The sequence below is a fragment of the Podarcis melisellensis genome (assembly GCF_964234715.1).
Source record: "Podarcis melisellensis genome assembly, chromosome: 12".
Taxonomy (NCBI): Eukaryota; Metazoa; Chordata; class Lepidosauria; order Squamata; family Lacertidae; genus Podarcis; species Podarcis melisellensis.
The window spans coordinates 12,526,486-12,540,312 of record NC_138544.1 but is presented as its reverse complement, the minus strand read 5'-3'; the positions used below and the strand labels follow the sequence as shown (position 1 = coordinate 12,540,312).

Genomic DNA, 13,827 nt, shown 5'->3' with positions numbered 1-13,827 from the left:
ACAAAAATGAGAAGAAGAAAAAATAAAAAAGAGCAGAAAATACAAAATACAGAAAAGTAAAAACAATTAAAAACATTTCCATCTTTCCATGTCTTGTCTTTCATTTACTTGTTTCCTTGACCTCCTCACCCCTCCCTTTTTTGTATTCTAGTTCAATTAAATATTTCAGCAAATCCTTTCCAGCTTGGTTTTTATCCTAATAATTTATCTTAGTGTACTATAATTTTACATTCTCGTTTCACCAATTAAAAAAAAAATCCAATTTTTACCTAATCAGTTATATTGTTTCTGCTAAAACCACATTACTTCATTCCAACATCCTTCTAGCATTCCTGGATCTTACAATGTTTCTGTAAATAAATTTTACATTTTTTCCAATCTTCTTCCACCAACTCTTCACCTTGGTCTCGGATTCTGCCAGTCATGTCTGCCAGTTCCATATAGTCCATCACTTTCATCTGCCATTCTTCCCAAACAAAAAAAAAGCATTCTGCCCATCTTTGAGTATTATCAGTTCAAGCACCAGCGGGTGGCGCTGTGGGTTAAACCTCAGAGCCTAGGGCTTGCCAATCAGAAGGTCGGAGGTTCGAATCCCCGCGACAGGGTGAGCTCCCGTTGCTTGCTCCCTGCTCTTGCCAACCTAGCAGTTCAAAAGCACATCAAAGTGCAAGTAGATAAATAGGTACTACTCCGGCGGGAAGGTAAATGGCATTTTCGTGCACTGCTCTGGTTTGCCAGAAGGGGCTTAGTCAGCCTGGCCACATGACACGGAAGCTCTACGCCGGCTCCCTCGGCCAATAAAGCAAGTTGAGCGCTGCAACCCTAGAGTCGATTGCAACGGGACTTAACGGTCAGGGGTCCCTTTACCCTTTACCTTTAACCATGAAATAAATTTAGTTCACAGCTTTCATATAAATTTAGTTCACAGCTTTCATATCTGCACGTAACGGCTTAGGATCTGTCTTCTTCCTGAGTTCTCATTGTGTTATTAAATTGGAACAACTGCATTTTGTTGATGATATGCCAAGTTATTTAACAGGCAAGAGTATGTGGAGATATAATTTTTAGGATTATCCTTTTTCTTGGATGTTCAGATTTAATTTGGGGTGCAAAGGAGTCTTCTACCTGAGTGCATTTTAAGTGATAAATTTATTTCTGGTTTTAAATTTTAAATGCATTTCAGGTTTTGGGTTAGCTCAGGAAAATAATTTAAATTAAGCTAAGAAGTTCAAGTGTGTGTGCTTGTTGAGTGACTATCATGGTCGTTTTACTGCTTCTCTTGTCCTTCTGCTGTGAGCTAAGCCACAGTTTGGCTTATTGTGTCATCTGAACCCGGGCTTGTGGTTTGTCTTGCTTTAGAACAAACCTTGGTTACAGCTTGTGGTTTCTCTGGAGCAAGAAAAACCACAAGCCCAAGTTCAGATGACGCATTAAGCCAAACCAGCAGCAGCAGGATTGAGGGAGGAATAAAGTAGCTACAATCTCCTTGCTTTAAGCCTGTGCATCCACACTAAACCATGGCTTGGCTTAGTGTTGCATGTGAACTAGGTCACAGAAAATGGAACTCATGCTTCCAAAACAAAAAGAGGAACTTGAGGAGAACAATGGAGACACAGAGAGAAACAATAAAGACAATGGCTGTTATAGTTCATTTCCCTTCCAAAAATGGGGAAGGATTCCAACTTACAATCTTAGATTGTGTCTAGCTAGGAATGGCGTTTTGTTATATCTTGCTTGAAGTGGTTGAAGTCCTCTTGTTTTATTCACTACCAGGTTTTTGAGTTCTCCATTGGTGTCCTACTATTTAATTAAAAAACACTTATAATAAAATAGTGATGAATTTGCAACTTTTGAAATGAAAAAGATACAGAGAAGTAACCCTCCTTTAATCGTAGCAGGCACTGGAATTCTTGATCTGTGTTTTTCTTCCAACAGAGGGAATCTTCCTTTGTCCTGTTTGAAGTAGATCCATTGGCTAGCAGAACCACACAGAGCCCGACACTCAATTTGCTATGCAAGATGAATTTGGAAACAAATGTATGACAGATTTCCCTCCCCCCTTCATTTGTTCAGGTTTCTCAGTTACGTCATGAGCTGTCCATGAAAGATGAGCTGCTTCAGTTTTACACCAGTGCTGCTGAAGAGAGCGAGCCAGAATCCATCTGTTCAACTCCGTAAGTTTGGGCCAGGAAACATGGGTCATGCTATACTGTCCATTTTGCATCCTTCTGCCCCATCTGGCATAGCCACATGATTTTTGTATTCCTCATCTGGCATCACCACATGGGTTTTGCATCCAGACTGCAGGTGAGCCTCAGCTCCCAATGAAAGGACCAAACGGTCAAATCGTGTCTGTATTATCTCTTGAGTACTCTTGATCATGAGTAGGTGTTACCAACAGTACTCAGCTGTGGTTTTACTAGTCTCCTTTTGGGTTCATTCTGTAGCATGCTGCTCCATTTGGACCTTTCCGGTAAATAGTGCAAAAATACAGCATACATACAGTTTGGTTACCAGCATTAGAAGTTTTGGGCTTCCATTGACTGGCAGTAGACCCAACCATAGCTGTCAACGCTTCCCTTTTCTAAAGGGAAATTCCCTTATTCTGAATAGGATTCCTCGCAAGAAAAGGGGAAAGTTGCCAGCTATGGACCCAACTGATCTATGCAACAGTATGGAAGTCCAGTGCTGAGCTACAAGATCCAGTTCAGAACCTGATATTCATAGCAGGCCCTCACCAGTTAAGAAATGGGATAACCAGTCTACCTCCCTGACAGGGAAGTTCTTCTTAGTTCAGTAATATGTCACTTTTGCTATATCCAACAGGGACTATGTTTTGAACCAAATCCTGTCCTTTTGAAGAATTTTGTTCAGCAACACAACAGCATGTTAACAAAGACTGATCAGCAGTTCAAATCAGCTCTTGAGCAACGAAAAGCCAAAGTCTCGTTTCATAGGCAGCCACTTTCCTTTTTTTTTGTGCCTCCGCTGCTGCAGCTTTTCATTATTTATTGTGTTGTAGCAGTCATGGAATCATAAGATTACTTTTTTGCAAACCATCTCGTTCAGAGAGCTAAAGCCCCCCCCCCCCAGTTTGTAGCTAAAGGTTCTCCATTAGAAATGGGTGGAATAAACACAATGGCTTCATTTCTTTCTTTAATTTTAACTCTCTGACAACCTATGAAAATGCTAGATCTCATTTGGCTCTGGTTGTTGGGACTTTTGCTGTGCAGTTCCGCTGCAAACACTGCAAACAAAAGGGAGCAAAAATAAACATGTCTAATGGGCCTCTTACCAGGTTGAAGAGGAATGAGTCGTCTTCATCTGTCCAGAACTATTTTCATTTAGATTCCCTTCAAAAGAAACTTAAGGACCTTGAAGAGGAGAACGTTGTGCTTAGATCAGAGGTAAAACATATCCCAGTATTTTGCCTACCATAAGTTTGCTTCTTTTTCCACGGGAATCAGGACTGATTGATTAGTAAGCTTTTACTCCACAAATTCTGTGCAATCTATAGATTATTCTCTCCACCCCACCCTGCTTCCCTCATGAATGTTTGCAAATATTGCACGTCAGTATTGACCCTTGTCTAAGGTGTAGATTTAAAGCACGTTCCTTCAAAGAGTCATGGGAACAGTAGTTTAAGGGTGTTGAGAATTATAGCTCAGTTCCCAGGATTCCTGTGGGTGGGGTGTGCTTTAAATGTATGGTGTTTATGAAGCCTGACACCAACAGTAAGTGAGGTGGTAAGATCGTTCCTTGACTGCAGGCTACAGATAGTGGTGATGGTTACATGTTTGGAGCTCCCCTTGCAATCATTACAGTCCCAGCAGTGCTGGCTTTGGGTCGGCGCCGTCAAGGCCCCTGACTCTTTTGCTCCTGCTATTGGCACCTACCTTCTCTTTCTCTGCCTCAATGGACCCAAAAGGAGAGGGCAAAAGAAGCAAGTAGCTCATCTTCTGCGCTGCTTCTACTCACTCTTGCTCCCTCACTGGACAACTAACCATGAGGGTGAGATGAAGGGGTGTGCTGGCTTATCCACTGGTTTTGGTGCTCCATTTCTTCCTGGCTGTGATCATCACTCAGGAGAGAACAAGTGACCCCAATGGCAATCATGGCAAGAATGAGCAATAACTACCACTGACGATGAGCAATTTGGGGGGTCGGGGAGCAGAGACCAGTGAGGAGAAGAGGGAGCACAGAATAGATATATTGTCCTGACAGGATCTCTCCCCCCCCCCAAAAAAAACCACTTGCCACCAATCTACAAATGGCTTTGCCGCCCCATCTGTTTGTGTACAGTAGTTTAAGGGTGATTCGTTCTGTGTCTGAAGGCCTACATTTCCATAAACATAAAGATATAAGGCAGATAGATCCTGTACCAGCAGAAATTAATACTATTTCATTGTGCGTTATGGACCTAGCCTGCTCCCCTTTGGAATGCCCTTAGTATATCATGCTTACTGTTCATTGCATGGCCAGGAAAGAGTTTTCCTGTTCATGCGAAGTTTTGAAAACAGTTTCCCCACTGTGAGAGCCGGAATGAGCGGTTTGTAACATTATGGATTAGTATAGCATTTAGAGGCTGGATGTAATGCACAGCATCTGATATAAGCAGGGACACTCATTTGATAGTCATGCTGAAAAAGTCAAGATGGCGATAGCTTCTTAACTAAGCATCACTCCCAAGAATGTTAAGAAGCTATTTATCAGGCTGGAAGTTACAAGTACAAACCTCCCTTGAGCTTTATTTACCAAAGTATGTTACAGACTTGTGTTTCTATTTAATCTTTTTGTGTGTGTTGTGTTTGGGGTGTGCTTTTAATAGTGAACATTTAACTCTTCCCCTGAATATGTTCTCCAGCCATTAAATTTGATGTTGATCTTTTAAGCTTTGCCTATGTATATATCAAAAATCAATGATGACACCTGGTGGCCGTGACTTGTCATTGTTCCACATCGTCACAAGAGGGATGTGGGGGACCATGAATTGCTTGCTCAGCCTTTCTCAATCTCCAGGCGTTCTTGAACTACAGTTCCCATCATCCCTGACCACTGGCCATGCTGGCTACATTTAGGGACCCAAGATTGAGAAAGGCTGTGTTTGCTGATGTCCTGGAATTGTGGTTTGCTGTTGAAATTTCCCCCCCCTTTTTACAAGGCTAGATCCAGCAAGAAGTTAACACAATGCTAATTTTGAACTTCTTTTTTTAAAAAAAACAGGCTTGCCAGCTGCAGACCGAAACTATTTCTTTTGAAGAGAAAGAACAGCAGCTTGTCAACGACTGTGTGAAGGAGCTCAGTACGTTTTCTTCTTTCCTTGCTTTTTAACAGAATAATCAGGATGTTCTCATACAAGGGTTTTCTTTTGGAGTTTGTGCCATTTTTGTGTGCAATGCAAGGGAGTTGGTTGTGTTGCTTTAAGTTATCAGCAGCCCCAGCACTTGGGTTGAGAACTAATGCACCTACAACACAGAACTGTTTTGTCCCTGTTCCCTTACACTGCTTGTATATTGAGAAAACCCACCCTGCAATTGCAGTAACACTTCAACAATATTTATGACATTGGCTTTTTCTATGTGGCTCTGCAGCAGTTGGAAAAACCTCCCTAATGCCAGATTGCATGTTTTCTTTCCCTGCCTTTCTGTTCAACGATAGCTTATAGTAGTACCTTGTTTATATTGATTTAAGCAAGCAATTGCGATTCCAAATATTTTTCCACGCCAGCTCATTCTTACAATTGTTTCTTAATTATTTAAGGAGATGCAAACATCCAGATTGCAAGTATCTCTGAAGAGTTGGCCAAGAAAACTGACGACGCTGCCCGACAGCAGGAGGAAATCACTCACCTTCTCTCTCAGATAGTGGATTTGCAGAAAAAGGCAAAAGCTGTAAGGCTCATTAAAGTAATAAGCAAAATAGCTAATGTAGTGCCACCTTTCTGATGAGCCTCTTCTGTTCCAACACCTGTTAAAATATTTTTAAAGGAAGAGAAAGCATGGGGTGGCTAATCTGTTGTGATGTTTGTCTTTTTTCAGTGTACGGTGGAAAATGAAGAACTCGTCCAACATCTGGGAGCTGCTAAAGATGCCCAAAGGCAGCTCACAGCGGAAGTGAGTGTGCCTCTCTAATAGTCATGTGGTTATGGAGAAGGGAGATGCTTTCAATTCAATTGATATCAATAGCCTTGAAATGCCGTAGCCTCGTTGTGTTTGGTCTCATGGCAGAAGAATAATTTGAATAAGAGATGAGCATATTTGTGATACCTTTTGAATTCAGTTTCCTTGGGTCCACACAATGTCATTTCAGACCTATAGGAATGAAATTGCTTAAAACCTTAAATACAGTATTCATCTGAAATCAAAAGACCTCTGCTTTGATATATGCAGGGAGGTTTTTTTGTCCTTGGGAAGCTTAATGGCATTTTGAATAAGAAACTGAGCATAGAAGTAGACTTGGCAATGGACTATTTCCTTGGTGCAAGCCTTTACCTTTTAAAATTAGGCCTACCCTCAGACAGGCCTCCGATGGCTGAGCCTTCTGTGCTGTGAATTAAGTAAAGATCACCGATCATAATCTACAGGATAAATGGATTTTCAAAACACTAAGGCTGTGATCCTATATAAAAGGTAAAGGGACCCCTGACCATTAGGTTCAGTCGTGACCGACTCTGGGGTTGTGGCGCTCATCTCGCTTTATTGGCTGAGGGAGCCAGCGTACAGCTTCTGGGTCATGTGGCCAGCATGACTAAGCCGCTTCTGGCGAACCAGAGCAGCTCACGGAAATGCAGTTTACCTTCCTGCTGGAGCGGTACCTATTTATCTACTTGCGCTTTGACGTGCTTTCGAACTGCTAGGTTGGCAGGAGCGGGGACCAAGCAACGGGAGCTCACCCCTTTGCAGGGATTCGAACCGCCAACCTTCTGATTGGCAAGTCCTAGGCTCTGTGGTTTAACCCACAGCGCCACCCGCGTCCCTTTTGATCCTATATACATGGGAGTAAATTGCAGTGAACACAATGGGATTTACTTCCAAAAAAATATGTATGTAATTCTTTGCTGTAAGAATTGTAGATAAAAGAGAATAGCTTGCAGCCCAATTCTGTGCAGAGGTGAGCATTCTTAAGCCCAGAGCTGTCAGTGGTCTTTCAGTACACTTAACCTTGAGCAGCATCAAGCTGTATATTTTTCTAACTGTTCAATTCTTGGTCTTCGCTCTTTGAAAATGTGGCCCTAGGAAAGTTCCAAACCAAGTGCGTGTATGTAAGGACAGAATCTGATTTCTTGCGTTTTCTGTTTTTTCATTTAAAAGTAAGGCGCTAGTCTTTCATTGCCACGCAGACAGCTTTAAAATTTGTCTGCAAGGCCGAAAGAAACCTGTGCCGTCTCCATGATCCAGCTCCATGATGGCTCTTCTGGGCTTTGCGGAGCTTTTTATCTAATAAGTTTTGCAAGACGACGATGATTCCATGCAATTTGCATCAGTTATTCAGCTTGTAGAGCCCAACGGAAACCCAGTCTCTTCAATGGCAAATTGCTGGGACCATCATTAAAATGGATACAGACAGAACTAAACGTACATGTGGAACGTACAAGTCATAGATGTTTAGCTTTTTATTCTTTATTTAAAAGTGTCCTCCTCCTTATTTGCATAGTTTTCTGTAGCCTTTAGATAGCCCAAGGTTCCTGGAAATAATTTCCATTCTGTGTGCATTGCAGTTACGAGAGCTGGAAGACAAGTATGCGGAGTGCATGGAAATGCTTCACGAGGCGCAGGAAGAGCTGAAGAACCTTCGGAACAAGACGATGCCAAATGCCATATCACGCCGTTACCACTCCTTAGGCCTTTTCCCCATGGTAATAAACCTTATCAAATCCTGTCTGAGAAACCCATCTCATGCCAGCAATGCCACAAGTTTAGCATTAGGAAATAGATCCCAAAACTACCGTATTTTTGCTCCATAAGGCGCACCGGACCATAAGGCGCACCTAGTTTTTAAGGGGGGGGGATTAAGAAAAAAAATCTTTTTCACCCCCCCCCCCGCAGCCCCAAAGAGCTTCTGGGGCTGTCAGGGGAAGCCCAGCCCCCCCCCACAGCCCCAAAGAGCAAAGAAGCCAAGACAGTGAGCGGGATGGATCCCGCTCGCTGCCTTGGCTTCACTTTTAGCCGCGCACAACCTCTCCCGTCTGGAGAGGTTGCGCGCTGCCTTGGCTTTGTTTTTAGCTGCAGGGCTGGGGCCGGGGGAAGCCCGAGCTTCCCCCAACCCCAACCCCCAGAACAGGTCTGGGAGCGGCGGCAAGGTTGCGTGGAGCTTGCGGGGCTGGCGGGGGAAGCCCAGGTTTTCCCCCTCCCCCCCCAGCCCCAGGGACCACACATTCGCTCCAAAAGACGCACAGACATTTCCCCTTAGTTTTTAAGAGGAAAAAATGCGCCTTATGAAGCGAAAAATACAGTAATTTCAGTAAATATTGAGAGGAGAATCTGGATCATTGCCTTGAATTTTCCCTTAAACAGAGGAAGGGGCTGAGGTTGTGGGTGCTACTAAGCCCACTTTGGAAATAATTGCAGTATTGGTGATATAGTGAAATGCAAGCAGTGGCTGGAGCTATTAATAGGGGAAGACTAGCTAAATGGTTCCTTTGTGTTCCCATAAAAGAAGCCCTAAGTATATCAGCATCACTGCATACTACGAAAATAGACATACGTGTTAATGACATGCTGTGACACAATTTAAAATTGTCTTCACAGGATTCCTTGGCAGCAGAAATTGAAGGGTCAATGCGAAAAGAACTGCATCTGGATGATCCTGACAGCCCTGACTTAACGTATGACTGATGCATTGTGATATTTTAATAAGAAAAGTAGAAATCAAACCTTTTTATGCAATCCCAAATTAAGAATGCCATCTCATTTCTTTCTAGCAAGGAAGGTAGACCTGAACTCATTACTTAGAAGTGGTCCTCTCTCTGTCAGAGAGGAAAGCAATTGAGAAGAAAGCTTAAGGATATTTTAAAGGCCAATTTTTAGAGAACTTTGGGGCTTCTGGGGAAGTTAAATAAAATGTTTTTCAGAAGCATTATAGTTGAAATTGGAAACATAAACAAGCTATTTGCACCTCGAGTAGTGTTAAATCACTATTTTTGTTATCCGTCTTCTTAACACAGTTGAAGATTCAAACTTCAAGCTAAATAGTGAGGGGGAAATAATTAAAAACTTTCTATGTTTATTCTGCACAAGTAAGAAAGTGGTACTCAGAAATAGCGAAACAGGGCTGCAGAGTGCTTAAGCTTGTATATGTGGACACACTAGACAACTTTATAGTAGCATTATCTCAAGAGACATGATGTATAGCTGAAGCTATATAGGTGTAAATCAGATCAGTATTTGGATGGGAAACTGCCAGGAGTCCATTGTGTACTTCCTTGAGGTCCCTCGAGCAAAGGCGGGATATGAAAAATGTACTTATTCATACAACATTGAAGTAGCTCAGGACCACTGCATATGCTTTGGCTGGCTTGCAGAGGCAGCTGTGTGGTGGTATCCGTAGTGTTTGAGCACAGGATCAGATCACTGGAAATAAATATCTAAGATAGCTTAGAAGAAATTTCCTGATCCATGTGGCAAAGCTGCAGTATGCAAGTAGTTTACCACGTGGAGCTGGTTATATGAAGTCCATATAAATGCTCAACATGTGCTGCCAGCCATTTAAAATCATGATGTGCCAACTACAACATCTGCTTTATCCTGAAGTCACAAGAAAATGCTTGATTTTGTCATTGCTGGCAATAGTTGACCAAGCTGCTGCTGGTGTATCGTTTTATAAACAAGCACATTTTGTGGGCATTTTTTAATCTTAAAAACCAAACAAGAAACCCCAAACAACTACTGCATGTTACTGTTGCTACAGGGAGAATACAACGAGTATAGGAGATCCCACAATTTTATTTCCATAGAGGATCTCGCTGGCTGTTCAAAACCTGCTTTTCTAACCAGAGCTATGCCTCAGGGTAAGAGGGATGCCAGGATCAAGACAGGATCTTCCGGTTCAGTTAATTGCTTTCTCTCAGGATAGTTGGTGGGGAGCATGTAAGCATTTGAGCCCAATAATTATTCCCCGTTTCATCCTGGCGTACAGTCTTGGCCAAGTTTCAAAAGAACAGGGTCATTTAGTATGTGATCTGGAAAACGGGAAATGTTGTTTGGGGAAACTTTAGCATCTTACAGCTCTTCCCCTTTCCGTAGAATGACTTTTAACCATTTGTCCGATTTTGTTCTCTCTCGATCATAATCACAAAGCTAATCTCTGAGACCATGTTTTTCTCTTACAAAATCTGAGCTTAATATAATATGATGTCCCCGCAGACAATTTCTCTGCTGTGGGTCTTATTTTGCTGGTTACTAACTGCTTGTGTCTTTTGCCAGCCATCACAAGAGAGTCTTTGATGCCGTGCGAAACATCAACCAAGTGGTAAAGCAGAGATCTCTAACTCCCTCTCCAATGAACATCCCTGGGTCTAACCAGTCTTCAGCAATGAACTCGGTCATTTCTAGCTGTGTCAGCACACCACGATCCAGCTTCTATGGAGGAGACATTTCCAATTTTGTGATAGACAACAAGACTAATAGCATCATCCTAGAAACTGACTCTACTGACTCTGGGTCAGTAATGTATACTTAGAGTTTACCTGTATCTCCAGAACAAGAACTTCCTAATTCTTTTCTTCTATTCAGTGACTATATGTTGGATGCTATACTAACCGTACATTATGAGGATACTCAATATTGCTAGCCTAACATTGTAAGAAGGATCAATATTGCTATATCTGAGTGAGATATTCAGAAGAAACCTGATTTTCATATATTGTTGTGCTGCAGTCTCCTAACACTGGACAAGTGAACTATATTGGGTTGTCTTAAATTACTGGATACCATAAAATTTGCAAACTAATGTTCACTAATTTAACACCAGTGTGGTATGGTTCAGGCAAATCATGCTTGTGTTAATGACTATATTTCCTTTAACAATTACTGTTAACTGGTTTCTGTTATTGACACATCCTCCTCCTAGTAAGAGAATTGTTTAAATCATTTTGGGGGTTTGTAATTCTTGACTTTTTTGTAACTGTGAGGCTTTCCTCCTCTAATTATCTGTCCATCATCCACATTGAGCCCCGAGTACAACTTGATTTGGTTACTTTGAAATGTGTGCAATCCCCAAAATGATTTTCAATGCTAAGAAATGCCTGACCTCCCTTTCTAATCCATGCAGATCTATATTTATATCCATATTTTGTGTGTGTGTGTTTTAGCTTACATAGCTGCAAAATTGAAATTCTGATGACAATTTTAGAGAACAAAAAAAATGCCAGCAGACAATAAGAGATGCTAAAAAGAATTTGAGAAACACATTGCTAAATACAGCGCATGGCTCTATGAAGATGTCAACCTCGCTCGTTCCTAGGCCTGCCATTTATATTTTCAAATCTAGACTACTATAGTCTGCTGGTGAAGCAGTTAATTGGCTACGGAGAGCTCAGAGCAGTTTTGCTGGCATTTCAAATATTGACATCTTGGGTGTCCCCTCCCCCCTTCCTGTTGCTTGTACACGCAGTGTAAATTTAAGTGTGTTTTGTCCTTGTTTTAGAAATGAAGAAAAGAACAAAAAACCTGGAACTCCAGGAACCCCTGGTTCTAGCGACCTGGAAACGGCACTTCGAAGGCTGTCTCTTCGGAGGGAGAACTACCTGTCCGAGAGGAGGTTCTTTGAAGAAGAGCAGGAAAGGAAGCTGAGGGAACTGGCCGAGAAGGGTGAACTCCACAGTGGCTCCATCACTCCAACGGAGAGTATCATGTCATTGGGAACTCACTCCAGGTTTTCCGAATTTACTGGCTATTCAGGAATGTCCATCAGCAGTCGCTCTTACCTCCCAGAGAAGCTTCAGATTGTGAAGCCCTTAGAAGGTGATAACAAAGCTCCTAGGCCTTTATCTGTTCTCCTTAGTGACTTTCTATGGTCTCTTCTCCATCAGCAGGAAGCGGGAAATCTGTGTAACACATACTCATTTTACTTTAGAGACAGCCATCCACGTTGCTTGTTTAAACTCTTCTGAGAAAAAGATTTTATTGCTTTTGAGTAAGCAATCTCTGGAGCAAGTGTGTTGTGTACACTCTAACATATTTCAGTGGTATACAGTGGTACCTCGCAAGACGAAATTAATTCGTTCTGCGAGTTTTTTCGTCTTGCGAAACACGGATTCCCATAGGGAATTTGAAAATCAAACTTGCAAGACGTTTTCGTCTTGCAAAGCAAGCCCATAGGGAAATTTGTCTTGCGAAGCAACTCAAAAAACGAAAAACTCTTTCGTCTTGCGAGTTTTTCGTCTTACGAGGCATTCGTCTTGCGAGGTACCACTGTATTTTTATAGTTCAGTAAATGGCATTTGAATTCCTAGTTTCATTCACATATTTGTAGAACACTGCAGAGTGGGGGACGTAGCACTGATATGGAGAAGACCTGTAGAGACGTGTGGTGATTCATTAAACTGCAACTTGTAGAAGACCATTTCTTTTCTTTACATTCTGTGCATGCTACTCAATTACTTGCTACGGTTGTCCTACCAGTAGGTGTCTAGGCAACAGTTCCAAATCGCTTGCACAGTGGCACCTTGGTTCTCAAACTTAATCTGTTCCAGAAGTACCTTCCAAAACCAAAGCATTCCAAAACCAAGGCGTGCTTTTCCATAGAAAGCAATGCAAAACAGATTAAGCCATTCCGGAATTTTAAAAGCAACCCCTAAAACAACAGTTTAACATGAATTTTACTATCTAACAAGACCACTGATCCATAAAATGACAGCAGTAATCAATGTACTGTACTATAAAATAAGCAAGACAGTATTGTAGATAAAAATTAAAATGATTTTTTCCCTTTACTTGCACTGATGATAGTCCTTGTTTGAATGGGGGGCTTTTATCCATTTCCGCAGTCACACAATCAATCAATCAATCAGTAGCTGAACGGGTTCCACACAGTCACAAAGCAAATGAACTGAAAAAGCCTCAAAGATGCAAAATAAATAGCAAAAACAAAAGCGCCAGACTTAATCCGCTCAGGAAGTCCATTAGACTTCCGAAATGTTAAAAAACTCTGATTGCTGCAGGCGCCCTGGAAACAATAGCTGACAACCGCACTGAATATTCAGCTTCCAAAAAAGGTTCAAAAACCGGAACACTTCCGGGTTTTCGGCATTTGAGAACCAAGGTACCACTGTCTGAGTTGTTTTGCTGCCTTCAGATTGGCTGTTACAAACCAACCTCACCGCATTTGTCAGGCTGAACTCAGGACTAGGATGTCAGTATTCTTTCAATTCAAGGCACTGAGAGACGTTTATATTGCAGTCCGGTATAAATTTAAGTCCCACTTAAATGAAGGTCGCACAGAAATGCTTAGTTGTGTATTTGAATTACAGTCATGGGGTTTCTAACTTAAGTAAAGCTGCTCATTACTTGTTCTCATTTTTTAATGCATAAGCTATTTCAGGTCGATAGCAATATCAATCTTATTTTGACCAGTCTGACAACATAGAACATGTTACTATGTTTCGTTTTTATGTGAGAAAATAATTTTTGTGTGTGTGCATAAAAGTAGCATGTGCTTCCAGCTCAAATAAGTCAAGAAAGAAATACCCTCTGTAGCTTTCTTAAGATGCCCACATAAAATTATTAAATCTCTCCAGACAGCCAATCTTCATTTTACTGGTTCTTATCATTGTAATAGGTTTCTGTCATCCACTTATCTCTCTGCTTTCTTCTTCAATAAACTTTCAGT

General features: G+C 41.7%; 1 protein-coding gene across 9 annotated transcripts in view; it reads left to right on the top strand.

Annotated features, from left to right (window-relative positions):
- Positions 1-13,827, top strand: part of TRAK1 (trafficking kinesin protein 1) — a 140,852-nt gene that overhangs the window by 103,405 nt on the left and 23,620 nt on the right. For all 9 annotated transcript variants that reach the window (XM_081882936.1, XM_081882932.1, XM_081882933.1 and 6 more), the window contains 9 exons: positions 2,074-2,174; positions 3,299-3,407; positions 5,224-5,302; positions 5,761-5,891; positions 6,039-6,113; positions 7,718-7,855; positions 8,748-8,824; positions 10,422-10,658; positions 11,644-11,960. In XM_081882936.1, coding sequence (XP_081739062.1) covers positions 2,074-2,174; positions 3,299-3,407; positions 5,224-5,302; positions 5,761-5,891; positions 6,039-6,113; positions 7,718-7,855; positions 8,748-8,824; positions 10,422-10,658; positions 11,644-11,960 — 1,264 coding nt within the window. The remainder of the gene's footprint in view (positions 1-2,073; positions 2,175-3,298; positions 3,408-5,223; positions 5,303-5,760; positions 5,892-6,038; positions 6,114-7,717; positions 7,856-8,747; positions 8,825-10,421; positions 10,659-11,643; positions 11,961-13,827) is intronic.